This window comes from Eurypyga helias, unplaced genomic scaffold (genome assembly GCF_000690775.1).
Source record: "Eurypyga helias isolate BGI_N326 unplaced genomic scaffold, ASM69077v1 Scaffold10482, whole genome shotgun sequence".
NCBI lineage: Eukaryota > Metazoa > Chordata > Aves > Eurypygiformes > Eurypygidae > Eurypyga > Eurypyga helias.
The window spans coordinates 1-23,746 of record NW_010237823.1 but is presented as its reverse complement, the minus strand read 5'-3'; the positions used below and the strand labels follow the sequence as shown (position 1 = coordinate 23,746).

Genomic DNA, 23,746 nt, shown 5'->3' with positions numbered 1-23,746 from the left:
CCTGGCTGAACCCAGCACACAGGACCAACTGCAAAACTCCTTTCAAAAACTGAGTACATGCAAACAAGTACCAAAATTAATCCAGCTGACAGCCAAGGCATTGGGATACCTCTAAAAAGAATATTTGGTTTTTAATCATGCCATTCTGGCAGCAAAAGAGAGAGATCACTTTGAAGTGTCTGCCCCTTTCCTAATCAGAGTAGCCTTGTACCACAACCAGTGACATACGATGCCAATTAGAGAGAAAGTCAGTTAACCAAATGAAGCTATGAACTCACATGTTCCGAGGATATCTTCTTCAGGAGTTCAGAACTGGGTGTGCCCACAACTTCCATTATTCTCTTTAGTTGATCGATATCTGCATTATTTCAGGGAAATCAACAGCACATGGTCCTTGAGGGTTTAAACAATGAGCTTTCATGCAGATAGTTAAGATGTTTAAAACTAACCAGCAAGACCATTCCAGAGTAGTCCATGGAAGGATGCCAATTCATACCTGATTAAGGCTAGTGCTGGAGTACTAAATTCTCTATTGCACTATAACAGGCTGCCCAGGGAAGTGGTGGAGTCACCATCCCTGGAGGTGTTCAAGGAACGTGTAGACATGGTGCTTGAGGACATGGTCTAGTGGGTACGGTAGCGTTGGGTTGATGGTTGGACTAGATTGTCTTTCCAACCTTAGTGATTCTGTGATATGAATCTCAGTCACGTGTGCCTGTACCTGAGAAAGGTATATGCAAAACATTGCTTCCCTGTCCTAGTTCCCAATTTGACATATTCCTAAACTTAGTTTTAATAGCACATTCACATTTCAGTGATCTGAAGGATTTCTGAAGAACAGTCTAATACCATATAGCACACAGGGCTAGATTACTAATCTGAGGGCGGGTAAGTGGAAAATTCTCATTTGGTAGCTTTAAAAAAAAAATGTGTTTTATATCACCCTCAAGATTAGAAACTTTAAAATGTTCATTTTTCAATGTCATACATGACCTGTAAAAGCATATTACATTATCCCTAGAGACTCAGGGTTATTTTACAGCTTTATTTAAATTGATGTAATCATATAATTGTAGACAGTATTTTATAACAGCAAAGAAAATACCACATATCACGTAATCGAACAGTCTGAAGCACAGCCATCATCCAGTTGATGAACGTCTGGACAAGGCCTGTGGTTACAATATAGCCTAATGATGCTGAGCACAACAGAAAGGTCAGTGGGGAGACGTAGTCTCTCAGCTCTCTTAACGGTTTTGCAGGTAATTCGAATGTCAGATTGTTTTGCACCTGGCAACGGCTCAGTTTTAGAAGCAGTGGTTTTTTGGTGTTTTTTTGAGGGGTTTCAGGTAGCAAGAAACGTCAATATTCAGTACAGAAGAATGTGCCTTTGTTTCTAATATTAAAAGCTTTCCTCTGCTGATGCAGTTGTTTCCTCATTCCTCATTATCTGTTTTTCTTCATTTTTCTTTTACTATTTTACTGCTCTCCTCAGCAACAGTTGTGTTTTTTCCCCCTCTTGCCAGCACAGGAAACACCAATGGAAATCCCTGATGCTCCAGCAGGGACCACAGCACAGCGCTGAAGGAAAGAGAGGGTTTTGTTCCTTCTGCAGCATTTCTGGAACTGCTGGGTTTTTTTTTTTGGACACAATCTGTCTATTAATTCACTTATTATTTAAAAGTTAATTAGTTTGCATGTTAGGAACTTCCAACCTAAAAGCAGTGCTGTTTCTTAAAATTGTATTGGCTGAACAAAACATATTGCCTTTACTCAGCTTCAGATTTAACACGTTACTTTAGCAAGATCACACATGGAAGAAATCTGCTCTGTTGTAACTAGGTTATTATTTAAATACAGATACACAACAAAGAGTAAATGTAACTTGCTGTTGTTTAGGAACATCTGTTACTGTCTTTTTCCTACCAGTGGATCTCATATTCAGCTGTCATATATATTAAACTGAAAGATTAGCAAAAATAGTTTACTGTTTTAAAAGTTTGTCACCTCAAAAACATTTCCATAGAAACATTTGAGTCTTTGCAAAAAAAGAAAGAACTAGAGAGTATTTCTATAGCTGTATTTTATGTTTAATGTTAAGGATACAATCATCTCCCGGAAACAGGGCCTTCCCTTTCAATAGCTCTGCCATGATGCATCCAACCGACCAGATGTCAACTGCCAAATAATGGAAGGAGAAATGTGTACAATGAATCAAAGAAATCTTTCAACAGAGTTGCCTCGTGGTTTAAAAGTATCACTATATCCAGCTGTAGCGAAATGCAAGCGCTCGCAGTTTACCTGTTTGATTGTAGTGCATCCAGTTCAACATAATTTCCGGAGCTCTGTACCACCTTGTTGCAACGTATCCAGTCATTTCATCGTCAGTCTGTCGAGCTAAACCAAAGTCTAAAATCTACAAAATAAAAAAGAATTAATAAAAATCCCTTTTCAATTTTGTTACAGGTACTGATTTTCCCTATTACTTACTTCTGAGGTCCAAGGCCCTCCCCATCCGTGAAGTAAACCAGCAATGCTCTGCAGACGAGCTCATCTGCTCTCCCTGCTGTATCCCTGCAGCCTACAGGTCTCCACAAAGACACTTCCTCTGTGACGAGCCCAGCCCTACATCCTCTAAGGCAAACTTTACATTTTGCCTCTAGTTCAATTTTCCGCTGACATTCGTTTGCTAAAAATAAGCACTGTTGCTATAAAAAAAAATGAAACACTATCATCTGGGAGCATTTGTGTAAAATGGCAACAGCAAGCGCCACTGGCCATTTAAATATTTAAAGACCATCCAAATCTTCAGTTCTGTTGTTTCCCTCTCATGCCTACCTAACCACGGTTGCACACAGGTAGCATGTACCCAAATCACGCATCCTGTCGATACTGCGAGGAGAGAAGCCTATATCCTGCGTAACGAGGTAGATTTGCATCACATACCATCTGTTTTCAGTAGAACTCTCCCACCAAAACAACAAAGGAGCTCTCTTTAGGTACACATATTACTCATAGGTCTGATGGCAAAATGTTCCCCTCCATATGCTCTTCCTTGATAAGTTCACATTGACAGGAAGCTATTTCAATTACATTTTTCCTGCTCCTTTCTTTGCTTTCTGTTTTTTGATTAGTCTATGCCCCACTAATTACAGAGCTAAAAGGTATCCCTGACTCTCGGGGAGGCTGTGGTATCTGAGCCTCAGTGCTGTTTGTTAAGTCAGCCATCTGAGCTAGTTAGCCTCTCTTCAAATAGAAATGTGAATTAAGATCAGTGGCAACCTCCTGTGATGAGATCCAGGATTATTTATTAAGCTGATGGCTAATCCTTTTCATTGGGAGTAAGAAAATTTTAACAGTATCATTCAAAAGTCCTCAGTTATAATCCAATTGAAAGATATAAAAAGCCTAAAGGAAAATATTAAGATACAAATAACACATTAACATCTTTATTTCTAATATATCTTTAAAGTATTATTTATTTCTTAAATAAGCAAAAATAAAAGCACGAGTAAAACAAGGCATGAATAATGGCTTGAAACTCAAACATTAACGTCCTTATTTTTGTAAGGGCTTTGGCAATATTTTTCTTTAATATCTAATACCTTATACCAAATGTATACACACACATTTTCCTTCTTTTTGCTTCTATTTCCTTTTTGTTTGTACCTGGAAATACCCACTAGTTTGTTCTATTAGAAAATAATTTGGTATCAGAGGAAGTAAAGCCATAAATATAAGCAAAGCAAAGAGCAGTGTAACAAATGCTTGGCAGGGAGGTGCACAGATACCATAATAATTGAAAAAAAAAAAAAAAGATTAAAAGTCTCCTTTACTTACAGTACAAAAATACAGCACACATTTTTGAGGGCATGATCAGACCCAGATGACCCATAAAATTTCACAGATGCTGAACACACATGCATGAAGACATTAAAGGGATAATCACGAAAATTGCTGAGCATCTGCAAGTGTTACTAAACCAAAGAGGAACCACAGTTTCTCACCACAGATCCGGATTAGTGCGAGAACCTAACTGCACTGTTCTTATTCACTATTGTGACTTTTTGCTGATCTTGTAGTATTTGGAATCTTTTCTTAAATCCCTCGCAGCTGGAATAAAGTGATTACATCAGTCTTAGTCACAAGGAGAAAGATGTTTCTGGCTGTCATGGAGAAACTACTCATTCTTAGGCTTAAAGGCTTAGAGAGCTAGAATACATCTTGTCCTTCTCCAGAGCCTCATGCTTATAATGTAATATCGCATCACACAGATACACAGAGGTATGTATTTATATAGACACGTGCATTAAAATAGCATTTGAAATGTGTGGATTACTTGAGTTTTTTTGTTGTGGGTTTTTTTGGGGAGGTGTTTTCTGTTTGTTTTACTGCCTGTAACTGGTAATACTGGTATCTGTTTCCATATGATTATTTAATTTAGCTTGTATATTCTGCAGCTATAAAAAGAGAAGTTGCTATAAGGCTTCATCTAAGCAAGGCAGATGCAGACACATATCACAGGTCAAACTTTCAAGGTACACTCAGTTAAGTACTCACACAGGGGCCAAATTATTAGCCTATGTACCATCTGTGTGGAAGTAAGAATCACTATTATGCAAAGATACTTGTGTTCATACTAAATTAACATTTGGGAGAAAACACATGTTGGTGGAAATGGGTTTTCTATGCCAGGGGAGCAACAGTAGCAAACAGCTGTAATCCCTGTAATCAGAAATAAAAGCAGTAGCAAGTGTTTTCTCAGGAAACTGTCATCTTGAGAGCTTTTACAACATTCTTCATTACAACAGCATGGTACCTACCCTCAGTTCACAGTCTTCGTTTACAGCTAGGTTACTGGGCTTCAGGTCCTGTAGCAGAACAGAGTTGATGAAGTACAATTTTAACCTTTTAGAGTGTATTATAACTAGGTCTCAGTAACACATTTGGTGCACAGAGAGACATGCTCTGTTCATTTTTATTATGGCAATGAGTGAACTCACCCGGTGGATGATTCCAGCTGAGTGAATATACTGTGAAACGAATAGGGGAAAAAAAAAAAAAGGGTAAGATTTGACATTATAGGTGAAGGAAGGTGTAAGTCACTTGTCTTTTCACTTCTGAGACTGATTGTTTTATATACAGAAGAGGCTGACGTCACACTACATTTTCAGATCAAACAGAGGTATGACAAACTTCAAACCCTTGTTTTGTCTTATTCAGAGCTGGATGTATCAAGAAAGGTAGCCATGAAGACAAGACTCCAGCATAAAAGATAGCACTTGCAGTGATTCTTCTGTCAAAAGTTTCTTACCAATTGGAATTTATTCCAGGGTCCTCTGGATGTCCATGTTGATCGGCTAGTGCCCCAGCAAAGTCAGTGCCTAGAGAGCAGTAGGGTTGACGCCTACATGGTGTCAATCACCTTCCCACACTGTGAATGCTGAATGCGGGTGAGAGATACTCGCACCCTGGGGCAAATACCCACCTAAACCACAGCATTGCTTAAAGTCCACCTCCAAAGCACGGACCCGAAGCAGTATTTCTTCAACAGCTGTAGTGTCTCTGCTATTTCATATAAAACATTAAAACTCAAAAGATTGAGAAAAGCTGACTCTAATTGCCTATCATTCGCTTGTTAGGATTAACAGTCAGTTAATCTAACAGATCTGCAAGACCTCTAAAACCTTCTCTTCTATTCTCTGGAGTTGAATTTATCTTCTATTTTAGGAGCAGAGTTTACATGCAAAACCTGTATATCGACTGGGAAAACCCAAAGAAAACACCAGGGCATTCTTCTTGCTCCAGACCTACATGCTGGAAGGGCAGGGCCACCCCTGAGGGCTCCTCACAGCAGCTGGGAGCAGTCGAATGAAGAGGAAGCCAAACCACCGCTTGCAACAGAAGGAGCTGTGCCCCTGCCCAGCTGAGACAAGGGCTCCCCTCCGTGCCACCAAGCAGCCCTCTGCCAAACTACACAGCTCCCCGCTGACTCTTTGTCTGCTCAGCCGGCTTCTGCAAAGCCTGCGCTCCTAACCCCTGAACACACCCACCAGCAAGCCCGTACCTTACTCAGGTATGCGGGTACACGCTGTAATAACTGCAGCGTAGGTGCAGGGGAGGAGTTATGTACGATTAAATGTTCTGCGACTAATGAGACATGAGAATTTCAGTTCCAGAAGAGACAAGCCACCAGCAACCCCTCCCTTTCAAAACAGAGCCAGAAATGCACCTGAGCGCATTTCTGAAATTAATATTCACTTTAGAGCTCAAGTCTTGCTATTATTTAGCTCTGACACAACACAGCCTCACATTCAAAACCGCAAGCTGGATAATTAATTCCAGAATCCATCTTCCTAATTAAGCTATTAACTTAAGTAAATGAGACAAAGCAATTAAGGGCTCAGTTCCGCAATTTTTACTCACTAAAATCTGCACTTAAACTGACAGAACCTGCATACATGAATAAGAATTACTGTCTCAGGCACCAGGTGACTTGCTGAAAATCATGTAATAAGCATATTTCAGAGCCAGTATTTACCACAGCTTGCTTTCAAACACAGTTATTTTCCAGGTCTAAAATATCAATTACTGTTAAGTTAGCTACTACAGCAGCTGACCCCTCTGTTTTCTTTTTGCTTATACCTGGGAAAATCAACACTGGTCTGAGAAAATGCTTATCACCTAGTAATGAGAAGCATTTTCTACATCTTCCGCTATTTACAGACACTTATATGTTTAACATCAGCAAAATGATCCATATTTTAATGCTTTCAGAAGAAAATTTTGCTACAATTTCATTGTCAATTGCCTCTGTTATCCAATTATATAAATTTTAACTGATATGAATAAAAGGAACAATGACTTTACATGCAGAGTAAATCCTAGCCGACCGTGTGCAACATCATAGATTGCTAGGATAAACTTCTACTTCCAGACATTCCCCAAGGAACCCAACTAACTCGGTTGTCTCTTCACCCATGTGACACACTACAAAATCAGGGCTGTGGTTTTTCCAAACTGGCTCATGTCTTTCAAAGCACAAATGTGAGTTACTTGCCACCCTGTTCTTGATCTATTTCACATTCTTCAGTTTTTTTCACTACCTTCTCATGACAGGGACACCTTATCTCATGACAGGAAGATGTTATTGCAGCCTTCCAGGACCTGAAGGGGCCTACAAGGAAGCTTGGAGGGGACTTTTTACAAGGGCCTGTAGTGACAGGACAAGGGATAATGGGTTTAAATTGAAAACAGGGAGGTTTAAATTAGATATCAGGAAGAAATTCTTCACAGAGAGGGTGGTGAGGCACTGGAACAGGTTGCCCAGAGAAGCTGTGGATGACCCATCCCTGGAAGTGTTCAAGGCCAGGCTGGATGAGGCTTTGAGCAACCTGGTCTAGTCGAAGGTGTCCCTGCCCATGGCAGGGGGGGTGGAACTAGATGGTCTTTAAGGTCCCTTCCAACCCAAACCATTCTATGATTCTATGACAGGTGAAGTGTCTAAAACACACACTGTACTCTACAGAATGTGTTCACTTGAGACATATAGCAAGTGATTCTCCCTCAATAATAACTTAAAAAGACACTGATCTAAAGTTAATGTTCAAAGGGAGTAGTCACATGTTTTGCATATGTAAACATGGGCAGGCTTGGGGTTTTATTGCTGGTTAGAAAAAGGATCTAATAATTTCTGAAATTATTGCTTCAGTCTGTGCAATCTTAAGACACACACAAAAAAGAGTGTTTAAGTACTGTCACTGCAATGAACCAGCCATTACTACAACGTTTCATCTGCTGACTCTAGAACCCCTGCATTCAACCAGTACCTTAAGACCTCGAAGTAACTGATAGATGAGAAACTGTATATGGTCATCCGTTAACTTCTGGCACTTGACAATGTTATTCAGGTCAGCACCCATTAAATTTGTCACAAGATACCTGTGAAAATACACCAAAGAGAAGAAAACAAAGAAACACATCTGAGAATGGCAGAATGTAAATCCTTCTGAAAGCAGCACATTTAAAGATTAACTACACACTCCATGTAGGTTCCTTTTTCATTTTCTACTACCATGCAGTTTATGCCCTTCAAATCAACTATGAGCTTTAATATTGGAATCATAGCTATGAGATTTAATATAATAAGAAAAAAAAATCCTTATGGTACATTAAAAGCTTTTACCTCTGTCTTCTCCATGATGCACGACAGCAGTTCAGTGAGGGGAGAATGTGTTGTAATTTGAGATTAATAGGAAGCCTCACCTAGCATCAAAGTGGGAGCCTGAGGCACCAATACTACCTGCAAGGCCACGGAATATCTAATGATGGACACTAACATTGGATTGGGTGAAATAAGAGTGTTTTGAGTAACTTCCCTCCTCACCCCCACCGGAGATTTTATTTTTTTGAAAATTTTTGCAGAAACATTGATTTATTTTTTTCCCCAAAAGCAGTGCTGGGACAAAAGCATGCATCTATCATACACAGTTTGTGTAAATCGTCCCAGAATCAAAGGGTGTTGGCCACTAATTTCCATTGAGATAAAAATATATTAATTACTATTTCTTCTAAATTGTAAATTTGCTAAATTGTTTACTTAAGTGCTCATAGACGATGTAAACCAAGAGGAACTCAGCACAAATCATATGTTTGAGGAACACTGAAATACACCTAGCCCTAGGTTAGTCAGGAATCCAGCCTAAATTTACCTTGTCTCAGTTAACCAACAGAATACTTTCCTGCATTCCTGAACTATCCCATCCAGCTGTGAAAAAATAATCTACAGCTAACACATAATTGAACTGAAAAAGTTTCAAGTTTACTGGAATTTATGCAGCATCAAACCACCTACCATATACCTATAATCTTCTTTATTATTTTTTAAAAAGTACAAAAATGGGGCCCATTTTTCCTCCTCTTTTGGGGAAAAGTCACAAAAAGATTTATTGGGGTTGTTCACACAAAAGCCAACTGTGGCTGCAAGCATATTAAAAAGGAAGCAGGTACTGTTCTAAAACCAGAGTGATACTAACTAGTCAGAATGAGTTTAAAATTTTACTTACACTTCATTAAAATTTGCTATTGATGTTGCAGGTGTAAAAACATCTAGCAACCCTATAACCTGAAAGATGAAGGAATCAACATTTTAGTTTTAGAAATCTATAAGGCAACATGTAATTAGTATTGACAGTGCTTTGCATTTTGGGGATGAAACAAAACCAAAAAAAAGACGTATAATCATCCTGAAAACTAGTACAACTGGCACAATAGGTGGCCTACACAGGCATAGCCACAGCTGTCGTCATGACCAACAGAATATTCTATTAATTACAAAAGGTAATTACAACAAGACTTGACAATCAGAAATAAAGGCAGAAAAAGCAATGTTTCATCACAGAAAAGATGACACACGGCTTACACCCTTGTTATACTTATTATGCACAATTTCATGGTTATCTTGATCTGTTGTTTACATTTTTCTAGTATCCTTTCTCCAGGATACTTTTCAGTTCATTACATTCTATTCAGGCTTCAATTCTTCAAGTTATTTTAAGCAGGTGGATACTCCCACTGAAATCAACGGTTTGCCACAAACTTTGAATAGTACTCAATTGTTTGGAGCCTGAAATTATATCATCTTTCACCTAGATATTACACTGTTGTTAATTTCAGTGAGAGTATCTGCCCTTAATTTCTCAACAGAATCCAAATTTAGCAAAAGCAGGTTTAAGGTATTTTTTTCCTAATGTTTCAAGAGCGTCCATCAGTTGCATGCAGAGCACTCTGACTAGTTTAGTTAGAGAAGAGTAGGACCACCTGTTTTGGATTTCATGAGCTATATGTTCCAGGTGAAATTAGATCATTTTTCAATAAGCAGGCAGTCTGTCACTGAAAAGGTCTAAAGTCCAGTAACTTCACTACACCTAGATAGCCAGGGTCCAGGTATCTTGAGTAGCTAGAGAGTTGCATACGCTTTTAGAAGATGACTGTACCGAACTTAATTTAAGCCTGTTATGCAAACTTTTGTCATAAAAATCCAAAGAGAAAGAACTCCCTCTCCACTTACGTTCTCATGCTTCATGTGCTTAAGCAACCTCAGCTCTCGGTAGGTCCTCCTTGCATGAATAAGTGATTGAAAAGGTCTTGAAAGCTTTTTTACTGCCACCTTCTGCCTTGTTTTGGTATCATAAGCTGAACTAGAAGAGGAAAATAAAAAGTCCACGTTGTAGGCATGTTCTGCTTCAAAGCTCTCAGCTAGTTCACTGGAGAAACCTACACTCTCCTGGGGGGCTCTGGCTCCCCAGGTTGCAGTCCCTGAGTAGGAGGTGAAGGAAGGAGTAAGTCAGCAGTAACTCTGAGTATTCAAAGACAGTTCCCTCGTTTTCCATCTAGCAAATTACTAATGCTTATGATAATATTCAGGACTCATGCCTGGGTAACCCATCCCCATATGGCAGGAAAAGTAACCAGAGAATTAGCTCCATTAGCACACCTCCAGCTCCAAGGCAAGGCTTGTAGGGAATATGGGGATTCAAGCTCTGGGTCTTACTGAACAATCCGGAGTCTTTACTGATTAGAGGAACACTGCCACTGTGTCTAGCAATATTAATTACCCATGTGACTATTAGCTTGCTAGACAATAATGCCACAAAACTGGTATCCAATAAGGATGTTGACATAGCCAAGGCCACACCGCTTCCTTGGGAAATGCTGGTAGCAAGTGAACAACAGGTATGTTTTACACTCCAGCCCACAGATCCTGCTGACACACAGCATGTGCTTATCTTCATAGAGGTGGAGAAGCTCCGCTGCAGATGATGCTAAATACCCACGTCACCATTTGCACAAAAAAGGGAGACACTGGTTTTTATGTATTAGAAAGACATGACAAGCACAACAAGCCACAAATAAATGCTGCCTGTAATCTAGCACAGGAGTAAAAACGATCCCTGTATGCATTACTTCATGACACTACACAGTATTATTATTAAAAAAATTCAGTTTGCTACATTCTTTCATAAAGAAAAAAAAAATCTTTAAATTGTTACTCTTATCCATTAAGTTAAAATTGTGTTCAACTAAAATACCTTGAAATTTTTTGTTTAAAGTGTGGATAACACTACCTGCACTTGCTAGAGAGCATTAGAAAGCTGAGAACCTTCAGACACTTATATCACTTCTTTTTGAGTTACAAACAGTAAAAATCAGGTAACGTGAAAAATGCATGGAGTACGATTACAACAGTCAATAGTCACACAAAATGCTATTTGCTTCTCTTTTAGACACTCCTGTAAATTGTGGCAGGAGACAAACATTAAAACATTGAACATCCCTGCAGTAGCTCCCAAACTAATACACCGAGCCTACAGTCAGCTCCAAGTAAGTGGACTCCCACACGTATCTGGTGCCCTGCTAAAGTCATGAAGAGCCAAGTGAAAAGCAAAGCCCCTTTATTTGTAGGCAGCTGGAGGACAAAGTTGTTTTTGTAATAAGAAGCAACAAAAGATACAAGCAACAAATGGGCAGGAAGAACAGAGTTGGCATCCAAAAGGTGATCATGATCCAGTTATCCTAGAATTCACCCAACCTCCGCAAAGGCCAATGCAGGCCACAATCCAGCAATGTTTTTATCAAATAAAAACAGAGTAAGGGGAAGTATATTTAATCAACAGGTTTCTTGCAGCACCGTGGAAGGAGTGAGTCACTCATGAGATAAATGAAATAGATAAGCAGATTACTCAGCTAGTTTCTTGCAAGCATCACAGAAGTAGATCTTCAGGGAAGTTTTAAAGAGGTACAGGGTTGTGGCTTTGTTGAGCATCTCAGGAAGGGCATTTCCTGAGCAGAAGAAAGCAAGCATAGGAAGAAGGAGAAGACTGGTATCACTCTAAAGAGTGGATGGAAGGGAACAGAGATACTTGTTCCAACAGTAGGGTAAGGACATTGTTATTTAGGATATGAGGACACTGTTGCTCAAATACGTGGAGCAGCTCAAGGAATAAACAGTGTGACAAGAACTGACAACAGAGCTATCTTAAATTCCACATGACTGGCCACAGGGACAACATGAAGGTTGCACAAGTAAACCTGATGAAATAAAAAGGAAGCCAATGCTTAGCTGTTAATGCAACAAAGATTATATCTATTTTCCCTGTGTGTAATCCTGGCCAACAAAGCCACTGCAGAACACTGTCAAGCTTCACAAACACATAATCTCTGTACCTGTTGTGGTTTAACCCCAGCTGGCAACTGATCACCACACAGCCGCTCACTCACCTCCCCCACAGTGGGATGGGGGAGAGAATTAGAAGAGTAAAAGTGAAAAAAAACCGCATGGATTGAGATAAAACCAGTTTATAATTGAAATAAATTTTAAAAAGGTAGTAATAGTAGTAATAATAATATACAAAACAAGTGATATACAATGCAACTGCTCACTACCCTCCGACTGATGCCCAACCAATCCCAGGGCAGAGGCCCCCAGCCAGCTTTCCCCTAGTTTATATATTGAGTATAACATCATATGGTATGGAACATCCCTTTGGCTAGTCTGGGTCAGTGGTCCTGGCTGTGCCCCCTCCTAGTTTCTTGTGCACCTCCAGCCTTCTCAGTCAGTAGAGCACAAGAAGCTGAAAAGTTCTTGACAGCATAAGCACTACTTAGCAACAGCTAAAATATCAGTGTGTTCACAACATTATTCTCATACTAAATCCAAAACACAGCACTATACCAGATCCTAGGAAGAAAATTAACTCTATTGCAGCTGAAACCAGGACAATATCATTTCCAACTTTTATTCCAGTGAAAAAGGAAATGTTTATCCAGATAAATAAATAACATTGCCTAAACCAGAAGCCTGTGCTGTTCAGGTCTCAGGTCTTCTGGCAATTCACAAGCCTTCCCACCCATGCTTGTGCCTGTTTGGGAAATACTGTGTACATTATAGAAGGCTAGGAGGAATTAGGTTTTAAATCCCATTAGTATGATAAACATCCCTCTCCTCCCAATTCTAGGGTCAAATGTGGGTTTCAGAGGTTTAAAAACCACTGATCTTTAAGATGGATTGCTTTTTACCTTCCATATGACTCAAGGCTGCAAAGCTTTCAGATGGTACGAAGCACTATTTTTTTTTTAGCTTCAATAATTCTTACGACAGCAGGTTCTTTTAGACCCAGGATGGAAGCACATAAGGAGTGAGAGAAAAAAAAAAAAAAAAAGAAAAAAAGGAAACAAATGCCTACTGGAGTCCGGGGCCCTTCAATGGGAAAGCATGAATTGAAGCTGCGCAGGCCAGGAACTGGCTTGGTTTAAATGAGTTCCTCTGCAGTCAAGAAACTACCAAATGGTAACTGGAGATAATGTCTTCAGGTTCTTTCCTAGCCTGGTTTACTATCATTATAACACAAGTTATTAACAGTGAAGAATTCAAAAATACAGATTTTGCATTGCTGAACTCTCCCGTTTATCAGATTCAAGAGGACTTATGTCTGCAATCCCATTTTGCAAGCGGCAGGCCACGGCCTGCAATCCTCCCCGTGTACGTTTACGCCTCATATTTTAGACTTGGTCTTCCGCTCTTGCTATTGTAACATCACATCTGAGTTGTCCTCTGAACCCCTCATATCCCCCTAAGTAAAAACTGTTAGGTGGCAGGATGAACCGCTTATCTTTCTGTGTGATTTCCCTGAGAGTGCTCACTTTTCAGATTAGTCCCTGGACAGGACCTCTCTAGTCCCAGTCGCAGCGACTGTACGGGCCCACCCCTGCATGGCACCTGCAAACCCTTCCTTGGGGGCCTGCGACCAGCCCCTGAGTAAAATGGTTCAAACCAGCTTCTTTAAAAAACCCCAAAAACCTCACACAAAACCCCCAACATGCTGTTAACTGATATTATTAATGGATAAGAAGAGGGCTAAGGGCCCTCACCTTCCCTAACCCTGCACAACACTGAACTCACGCCCTCCTCACTCCTGTGTCTGGACAGGAGAGAGCTTCCCTGCCAGTCTCTTGGTGTTTGCATTGCCTCACAAACAACTGCCACCAACGTACAGCACCCTTTTTCTTTTGCAAGGTTATTTTCTACTGCTGTGGGTGCTTTAGAGCATGGGCTTCATCTTTGGCAAACCACTTGTGTTTATATCTCGTTTATACTCAGTTACACGTGGAAACAAACCATCCTTCCAATGGTTTAGCTACCATTTCCTCGTTTTCTTTGAAAGTACTTATTCTGAAGTGTCCTACCTCTGATCATGATGTTATCTCACGTAGCTGGACAGAATAGTACGACAGAGGTGAACTTCGCCACTTGTAAAGGAACACCATCTCCCATCTCTATTCTTTACTGTTAGCATTTAATTTGATGGAGGCAGTGAAAATAAGTGACTTTTTAATTGCATATGGTGAGTATTTCTTATATTACCATAAAGCAATATGCTCACATGCCTAGACACTATATGGGAACACCGTTCAGAAAGAGCTTCTACCATAATTTGAAAAGAAACACAGTTCTTTTTTATTTTACAAGAAGCAATTTTGTAACAATCTTAGTGATAGCTTTTTCAGATAAGATCGTTCTTAACTCAGAACCCTTTGCAGCTATGACATTTTTTTTGCTATCTGTCCTTCCTAAGATCAAGGATAAAAAGCCATTATTCTGCTTACGGGGATGGCATCATTTTCACAAGATTAGAGACTTTGGCTTAGTGTGATTTTCAATCATCACTTAAATTAAACCTACTTTTTCAGTGTTTTCAGCTCCTATATTTAATAATTCTATTGAAGTTCCACTAGATGAAATACGAATCTCTATTTATATGCACATTTTCCCAGTTTTTAAGGTTTCAGAGAAAAGTTTGAACATAGCAAGCTAATGCACTCCAAAAACTCAGGAGGCAAAAAGCACAGGATTTTAACAGCTTCATGCTAAGTTCAGGACTTTTGATGGGGCATAGATTTCAGTCACTAATGTTTATAAACATGGCCATACATACAGTCATTTCCCCAGTATCCACAGACAGTTTATCCTCTGTGGTTGCAAAGCAATAACACTGGACAGACAAGCCATTCATGTGCTCAGCCTGCTCAGACCCTTTAGGGCTTTTGGGATTAGAAGCACACTATTCAGCTCGCAGCCTATTTTGTAAACTCCAGCTTCCAGTGCAGGAAGGAGTCTTCCTGGGATCAACTGGTCCTGTTGGACTATGGCCGGCCCCTGAACTTCCTAATGCTTTGGGCTTGGAGAGAGGTTATTACTGGGCACAGTACTATCTAGAAGTGCCCAGAAAAAGTTCAGCTTGAGCGCAGTGTTTGGTCTCGTGAGTTCTCTTCATTCCCAGATCCAGCTCAGATCTAGAATGAAGGCAAGACGCAAGTTGGTTGTACCTGGTGTCAGTCTTGTGTCCCCATTTACTGCAGGTTACCTGTGTCAGCTGATATTCCATCCCCATCACCCCAAATAAACACAAGGTTTTGGTCATCTGGAAAGTGTGATTTTTATGCTCATGGAAGCATTTTATCTGTACAAATAATTATATATGTTTATTCTAAGTGACCCATTTGAGTTTAAGTGCAAAAAATACAGAGAAGATTAACATTTCCTATTTGTTTTATACAATGGAGTGTCCCAGTTTGTGAGGCTGTTACTCCTACATCATCAGAATGGTTGACACTATCCAAGGCTTGGAGAGAATGCTATACACAAGCAGATCCTTAAATTTGCTCCATGTGACAATGATACTGGGTATGAGTTTTCCCCATATTGTCCTAGGCCTCTATTTCATCCCACTGCAACACGATGCAAGTTTCTTTACTTCACTGGGCGACATTCCTCCAGAATACGTGAAGATTCTCCATTACATGTAAGTGTCAAAAGAAAACAAAGAAAAAATGCAATTCATGCTCAAAACACATGTTTACATGGGCAGAACTTTACCGATTTTGGTAAGAAAGAGGATAATGTACAGAAAACAAAATAGGACACAAAATTTCTGCCACATATTTAGTACAGCCACAAATTTGAGCTCTTATCCACAGACCTTAGCATCCTTTCAACGTACCCACTGACTCCTTTCATGGCAGGAGACATGAATCTCCTTGTGGAAAAGTGTCCCCTTAATTTGTAAGATCCTGAATTCCTGAGACAAAACAAGTAACAGCAGCAGAAGGGTGTATGTGAGCAAATACTGAGGAGAAGGAACAGAATAGAGGTCATAATAATCAGAATAGAGTCCTTACTATACCACGCATTGGCAAGTAACATAGAAAAGGGAGACACACAGGAACCCTGCCCTGGGACATTTTCTAGTGCCCAATCACACCATCTGGGATCCTCACGAGTGCAGTGAATGACAACCCTTTTTTAGTTTCTCATAAATATCATGAAACTGAATAAAAGTCATCGTATGAATATCACAGATTTTGTTTTCTGTTTGCAAATTGTAGTTTGTGAGCTTTGTCTTCTGGGTCTTCTCCAGGATCTTGCCTTTTTTTTTTCTTTTTTAATAAACAGAGCTACTTTTCATAAAGTTATGACAAACAGCAACTCTCCAATACCAGAAAATGGACGATAACAGCTATTGGCAGTGCAAAACGACAGCAACAGAAAAAGGCCACCCATGGTAAGCTTAAACAACAAAGTAAAACCAGGAAACGGTTCATTTGTTTCTTCTTTAGAAATGCTTTGTTACTTTATCTAAGTTCAAGTTGGTGATTTCCATCCTCTAAGAGCTAGATTTTAAGGTAAGGAGCGTGTGTTTGTTTACTAAAACACATAAATCAGGACATATATGTGCATCAGAAAGAAACCATAAAGAAAAATGAGACCACAGCAAGACAAAAGGTGGGAGAATAAGTAATGGGTAGCTTTAAAATGACATGTTAATCTCCTCATTAGAGAAAAAACCCTTGCTTCATGATGACAGGTTACTGTATTGTAAAATTACATCCCATCAGCTGGATATTATTCCCATGCACCATGCTGAGTACTAGCATCAGTTATTTTGGCTTTAGTACAATCATTGTCAATTATCTCAGATTAATTTACTACTAACTCTAAATACAAAAGCACAAAATATCTCTATACATATGTAGCATAATTGTTCCGCAACCAACATAAAAATAAACACTTTTAAGCAGAAACTGAAATATATTAATAACTGCTATCCATGTTTACATGAATCAATCACCAGTGTTCTTTCAATGTAACAACATGATCATAAAAATGCTGTATCAGCCTTTGAATCCACAAGCTATTTTTTACTTTCTGATCTCTCATGTCTCCACAGTGACTTAAATATTAAAATAACTTCACAGAGGAGCAGTCACACTTTTCTAGGTGAAGTTATAGACATTACAGCTTGTATCAGTGGGAGTGATGCATTTAAAATCATGCTTGTGAGAAAAACATCCAGAAGGTTGGGGTCATAGGCTGTTAGCTTCCTCAGCACGTGTAACTAACTCATGGATACTAAAATAATCATGTATTTTAGATAGCCTATAAGCTCAATGTCAGCATGTAAACAAGAAAATCTGTCAGCTGCCACTAAGCCAGTATACTGCTAATGACAAATGTATTCTACTCAGCATTTCATTAAAAAAAATAAAACTGCCAGGTAGTTATAAATTGTGGTCTTAGGAGCTACAGTTAGACATGTTTGCGGTTAATCTGGATATAAAACTTAATGCGAAAAATACCAGTGCTTTCAAATATATTACACAAACCTAAACAGATGCAAGCTCACTTACGTTCTTGCCCTTCTTTTTCCTATTCCTCCCCCCACTTTTTCACATTTCCTGTTTTCTGTCTCTACAACAACCAAAATATGAAGTGGTAGCAATTTTCTCCCAGATCACATAAGCATTTTGAAATGCCCTATCCCTTCCTGACAGTATACACAGAACTAAGAAACTGGATTTTTGGTACTGAGTAGCTAATATGTTCTGAAATTGCGAACAGCTCCTTGAGAAGCTGTGTGGAAGCAACCAGGCTCTAAGACTTTAAAGGCTCAGGAACAGCGACCATGTCCCCTAGCCAAATGCAATCACAGACAAGACTGACAGCAGGAGAGGAAAGCAGTCAGCTATGCAACTGTTGTATCATGTGGTCAGGAAGGTGCATATTATATTAAATCATATGGAAGTAGGGATGGAGGAGACCCTCTTCAGAGAAATTCTATTCTGCTAATGTATTCCTACAGCCATACATAGAGCTGTAATTCCATGACCCTTTCTGCCACAACCAGCTCATCTCTCCTCCACGCCATGGTCACTCTCTCTAAAAAAAAAGATCTCATTAATTCCTCCTGAAAGAAAACCTGCACAAAGTGATCTTCTGCACTTCTTGAGTTTACCTTTTCTTCACCCTACCTGCAGCTCCTTCTACCATCCTCCTCACACACATACAGGTATTTCTCATCGGCTCTCAAACTACTCCACAGGCTTAGTGACAACATCCTACATAGAGATCTCCATCATACTCAGCCCTTCTCATCCTTCTCCACGAAGGCCTCCTTCCTGATTCAGTCTCCTCCATTGAAAGCATTCTTCAATATTCTCATTTAAAATAGGAACCTTGACTTCACTAATTACCATCCCACTTCCCTTTCCTTTCCAAAGTCAGTAGCTACAGTGTTTTAACAGCTGGAAAATATGAGGGATGAAACTGGACAGAGGAATGACAAGCTATCTGCACTCATCCTAGTATTCCCAACAAAACCACTCTCAGAATTGAAACTCTATCCTGATGTCTCCCTGGCCAGTTCTCAGAAACACTCTTGCATCTTCCTTCATGTATCTTTCACAAAATTTCTTGAACTCTTGACCTCTCCTGGCTTTGTAGCTTCAAACCCCATCCTGTCCTCATTCCCAATAGCTATTTCATGTTCCTCTGAAGGTCTTTCTCACTCTGCAACACTTTTTCTTGTTTCACTTGTTTTCATCAATTCATTCTAGCAATGCTGCTGCAAAGATCCTCCTCCTAAGCTGCAATGTTGATCATGCAACTCCTTTTATTTAGGAGGACTCCTTACTCCAACCTCACTTTCAAGGCCTTGTTTCCAAGTATCGTTATTACATATACTCACTCTTAAGAGGTGTCCTGACTCTGACTGGACTCTCATATCAGCCTTCATTTCTCACTCAGCTGTCAACTCAGTGTTTGAATAAGCCTAGAAGGGCTCACTGTAAATATCTGCAAAAATAAGGAAAGGCTTCAAAACTTTCCTTCTGAACGATGCATACCAAAAATAGACAATTGCTAACAGATCTTGGACAGAAGTGCTTTAACAATATTGTTTAAATTGTTTCCAATAAAATATAATCATAAACAGATGTAGTATGAAGTTCAGCCCCTGTACTTGCATTGCAAACGAAGGAGCTAACCCGAAAGAGGAAGAGCCCAAAGGCACTCCACCGAAATCAACTGGCTCTACACGTGCTCGGGATTGTGCCTGTAGCCTGTAGAGATCTATATGGTTTCCAGTTTCCAGCTGTGTTTACATACAACAGGTGGGTGTTACTACTGCTCTAAAAGCTCATCTCAACAGTTACTATTTAAACTAGCATGTAATGTTACAGTGATACATATCATAAAGCCGGTAACCTGATCTCATAGTTGAAATCACAGGCTTAGTATCACTACAGCTACGTAAAAGGTCCCTGTAAAAAAAACCCAAACATTATCATCCAAAAGTCATTAGGTACGGCCTCGGATGAAGGATTTTTTTCCTCTCTGTCAGTCAAAGACAATCCATATCAGCTTTCAAAAAAAAGCTTACACGCTACCGAGTTGTCTCAGCGTCTCCACAGAGGTCCTCAGTGTGAAAAGCACAGCATCAGCAACGCGGGGTTCTCGTCCTCCAAGCTACCACCCTCAAAACACTTGTGACAACCTAACCAGAAGCACAGGACAGGGTGGATGGGGGAAAGAAGGGGTTTAACTTCAGGTTTAAACCCTTCTGCTTCTATTTTTCCACTTGTACTTCCTCAAAGCAAAACAGAGGCCTAAACACCACCCTACCTTGCCCTATTTTTACCCAAAATTAGCCAGGACAAAAACTTAATGGATCTTAAGCATGCACTTTAAGTTAGCAGGATGGAGGGAGCTGCTGAAGCGCTGTATTGCTTAAATGACTTAAGGCAGGCTTTGTTTTCCTGCTTTGCTTGAACTGAGGTTTGTGCCATTATGTTCCAACTTAGCAGGCCTCTCTTAAAACCTGTTATGTCACCTGAGCTGGTGTTAGGCGTTGCATACTCTTAAAATTAAAAAAGACTGACTGCACGATGCCAAAAGCCTCTCAGGAAGCAGTGTAGGAGCTTCTGGTTGGGAGGCAGCTCTGGACTCACTTCAGTTCATCTTGCAAAGTCTGTTCTTTCCAAGGAGGACAGAACACGGAGCTTGCAATATGTTAATGGCAAACAACCTGATGGAGAGATCAGAGTCAGCACGCTGCAGAAGGCAGTCTATACCTCCCAGGCAAAACAGGACTAAGCAGGTTGGAAGACAGTTTACAAAAGCTGCCACAAAGAGAGGCATTCAGGCTTCAAAAAAGGAACCCACAGTGCACCAAAAAAATCTATCCACATTACATAACTTGTAGTATAATAAAAAGTTTTTTAAAAAAGAAGAGAAGCTCTTTCTCAAGCAGCGGGTAACACCAGCTCCCAGAGGAAAAGGCAGACGGGTACCAAACCATAGTGGACCTACCAGGGTAATACAGCAACGAGGCAGAGATACTGCAGGCCAGAGGTCCAGTTTATAAGCAGTGTCACTGGGTCAGTTGGAAGACTCAAACATTGCCAGAATTCTTATTTAAAAGGCAGAGTCACGAGGGACAAGAATTTAAAATGCAGTTTGACCTGAGGCATGAGTTATCTCTTTTCTCTAGGACTGACACGAAATGGTTGTAGATGAAGATTACCTTTTGAAAGTAGACTTGCTTGCTTCCCATCCAAATGGCTACCAGCTTAAATGCTGCACTTAAAATCAGAAATATTTTACAACTCACATTCACAGGCATAGATCCTGGTCTGTAAGAGTCAACCAGCTCTTTGACTTCTACGAATTACAAGGCCAACTTTGTGGGCTGACACTATGAAAATGCATTTTTCAAGAAAACTTGAAAGAGTTTCAGCTTGAGCAATAGTTTAAATAATTGTCTAATATAAAAAACCCTCAACTTGATAAGCAAATCTATAGCACAGGAAGGAAAAAACACCTCTCCAAAACAGTCAGTTGTGCATGTAAATTTGATATTTGCTAAATCCTGAAGAAAAAATAACCAAAATGCACTATTTAAGACTCCATTGATCATTTTAGATGTAATTAAAACTACCACACACACACATCACACTTCCACAGGGCTTTATTTTTTTTTCCTAAATTAAAAAAATACAGCAGCAGAAGACAGAACATCTATCAGCTTCAATGTCCAGAGGAAAGAGCCCAGGTTTTTCCTGCGCACCTGCAGCAGCAGCCCTCTACAGAGCCAAAACCAAGAGTAATGCAGAATGTACTGCAAGGGTGAAGTACCTGGGGGAAAGACCTCACAGTTCTCTCCGCGGCGCACGTAGATGCTGAAGTGCAACTCTGCTTGGCAGTGTGTCTGAGGTCTTCTCAGGATTTCCAAGAAGAACTGTTCTTTATGACGTTGCATTAGAAAACTAAGAAAGGCAGTAGGGCTCTTTATGTTAAGGAAGGTTTGCTTTTTATACATATTCCACACCGAAGTAAACACAAGAAAAACATACTGGAAAGCACTGTGCTTAACACAGATACCTCTCTACAAGTGAGTCTGTTTCAAAATAGTAATACCTATCTCCACAGCACATTTGATACATCTGGCATATAAAAACTAACCCAAACATGAATTCTATTACATTTACAAAATGTTAATAAATTAGGCCAAAACACAGCCTCCTGACACAAACTCTTCTAATCATTCTGAGCTGTAAGCAAAGAAAAGGCCAGCAGAAGTCAGTTTAAATGCAAATATTTACAATATGTTTCTCATTACCACTTACCACTTCAGTTGCACAAGTCTATCGGATGTGACTGATAATTTACTGTAAAAAAGGAAAGGGTAGTACTAGAGAAGAGGCAGAAAGATTTGTTACAACAACTTTGTTCCTGTTTTAAAGCCAGTGTTTGGAGGTCAGGACCTTGGCTTCTATTCAGCAAAGCACTTAAGAATTTGTTTAATTCCAGTGTTTTCTGCAAGACTTAAATATGTTTTTAGGTATTTTACTGAATAGGAGTACAATTATTCACAAAAGCAATATAGCATATTACTCAAGGGAATGATTGTGTCTCGTGAGTCTCCTGGGTAAAGCACAGGAACATAGAGGAGAAAAAAACTCAAGAAATCAATTTCAACAGACACTAAAAATAGATGGCTTTGCTGAGAAAGATAGAAACCTTTTCCTCACTTGCAAGCTTCTGTTTGGGTTTGTAGTTCATTGATGTTAACAAGGCTATTAATATAGAGCAGTATTTTATTGCTGTATTCTGTTCTTAAATGTCTATTTTAGAGTAAACCTTTCCCATAGCATCTTCCAGACTCCATTTTACTTCCTAGTTCCTAGGCTTCTCCATTGATAAAACACTAGGATTTCCTTAGCTTTGCAGACAGAAAAGTAGTAAGCACGATGAATTAACACTAACAACTTAAAAGAAACAAAGCACCAGCTGTGCTGCAAGTGAACCACCACGTTTTCATTTCCTCTGCAATTTCTCAAAAGTCTTGACATCTCATTACAAAATTCAGCAGAGTAGGTCCTCCCCTTAAAACTAGGTCAGCCAAAATGGGGAAAATAACCAGAAATGCAGGTTCAATTGGAACACAGTGGTTACTCTCCTACTGTATATCCAGCTCGTAGTTTGTAAAATAGGAGAAAGTAAACTCACATTTTGTAGTTTAAATAAACTAGGTTCTTGTGAAACTATTCACACCAGACAGAGGACTATGTGCTTAACTACAACGGTAGGTACCAAGAGGGGATTTTCCTAGGATTTCCCTGGTGCAAGTATAAGCCTGAAATAATAAAAAAGAGAATTCAAAGATACTTCACACCAGTCCTGAGTGTTTCTGTTAATTGTTTGGAGGTGGTTTAGATGCATATTCCTAGTTTACATGTAATCGGGGCATTTCACAGAGTTAGAGAAGGAAGCAACAGATAGGAAACTCCATAAATGTTCTCTGGCATCTGGCCGCAAAGAGAAAAAGAGCAACTATTGCACAAGTTTAGTCTGCGGCAAAAAGTTAAGTTCAGAAGAAGTATTTTTTGTGTAGTATATTTATTTAAAGGCCCATTGTGGATTGTTTTCACGTAATTCCACTTACCCAGCTTATAAAAGAAGCACGATTTTTTTTTTTTCCGGAAAACCCCTTAAACATCACTACGACTCCCAAAAACTGATCAAAAGCTTTCACAAGCATAGTTAAGCGCGCATCAAATATGAAAACAATAGCCCAATCCGCACCGGGAGCTCCCAAAAGAGCGAACCTGACACAGCGATGACCACAAAAACCGTGGAAACTCTCGGGTGGCAATCTGCCCTAATTCGCGATTCCCCCCGAAATCGCCGGGTGAAAGTCCTCTCTCCGCCTGAGCCCTGCCGACACGGCCCCGCTCCCGTGACTTCTCTTCCATTGTTTCCGAGGAGAGAATTCCCCGTGTGCGTCCCGGGCCCGCGGGGGCAGTCCCGCTAACCCCATCGCAGCCCGAGGCGGGCAGCAGGGAGAGCCCC

General features: G+C 39.9%; 1 protein-coding gene across 1 annotated transcript; it reads right to left on the bottom strand.

The window, feature by feature from the left end:
• Positions 1-266: 266 nt before the first annotated feature.
• LOC104503884 (mitogen-activated protein kinase 11-like) lies at positions 267-23,649 on the bottom strand. The gene is made up of 9 exons (XM_010147604.1): positions 23,480-23,649; positions 10,070-10,199; positions 9,066-9,124; positions 7,830-7,941; positions 5,004-5,033; positions 4,824-4,871; positions 2,302-2,416; positions 2,107-2,178; positions 267-358 (listed from the first exon to the last, which is right to left on the bottom strand). Exons 1-9 carry the CDS (start codon positions 23,647-23,649, stop codon positions 267-269), a joined length of 828 nt encoding a protein of 275 aa, XP_010145906.1.
• Positions 23,650-23,746: the final 97 nt, after the last annotated feature.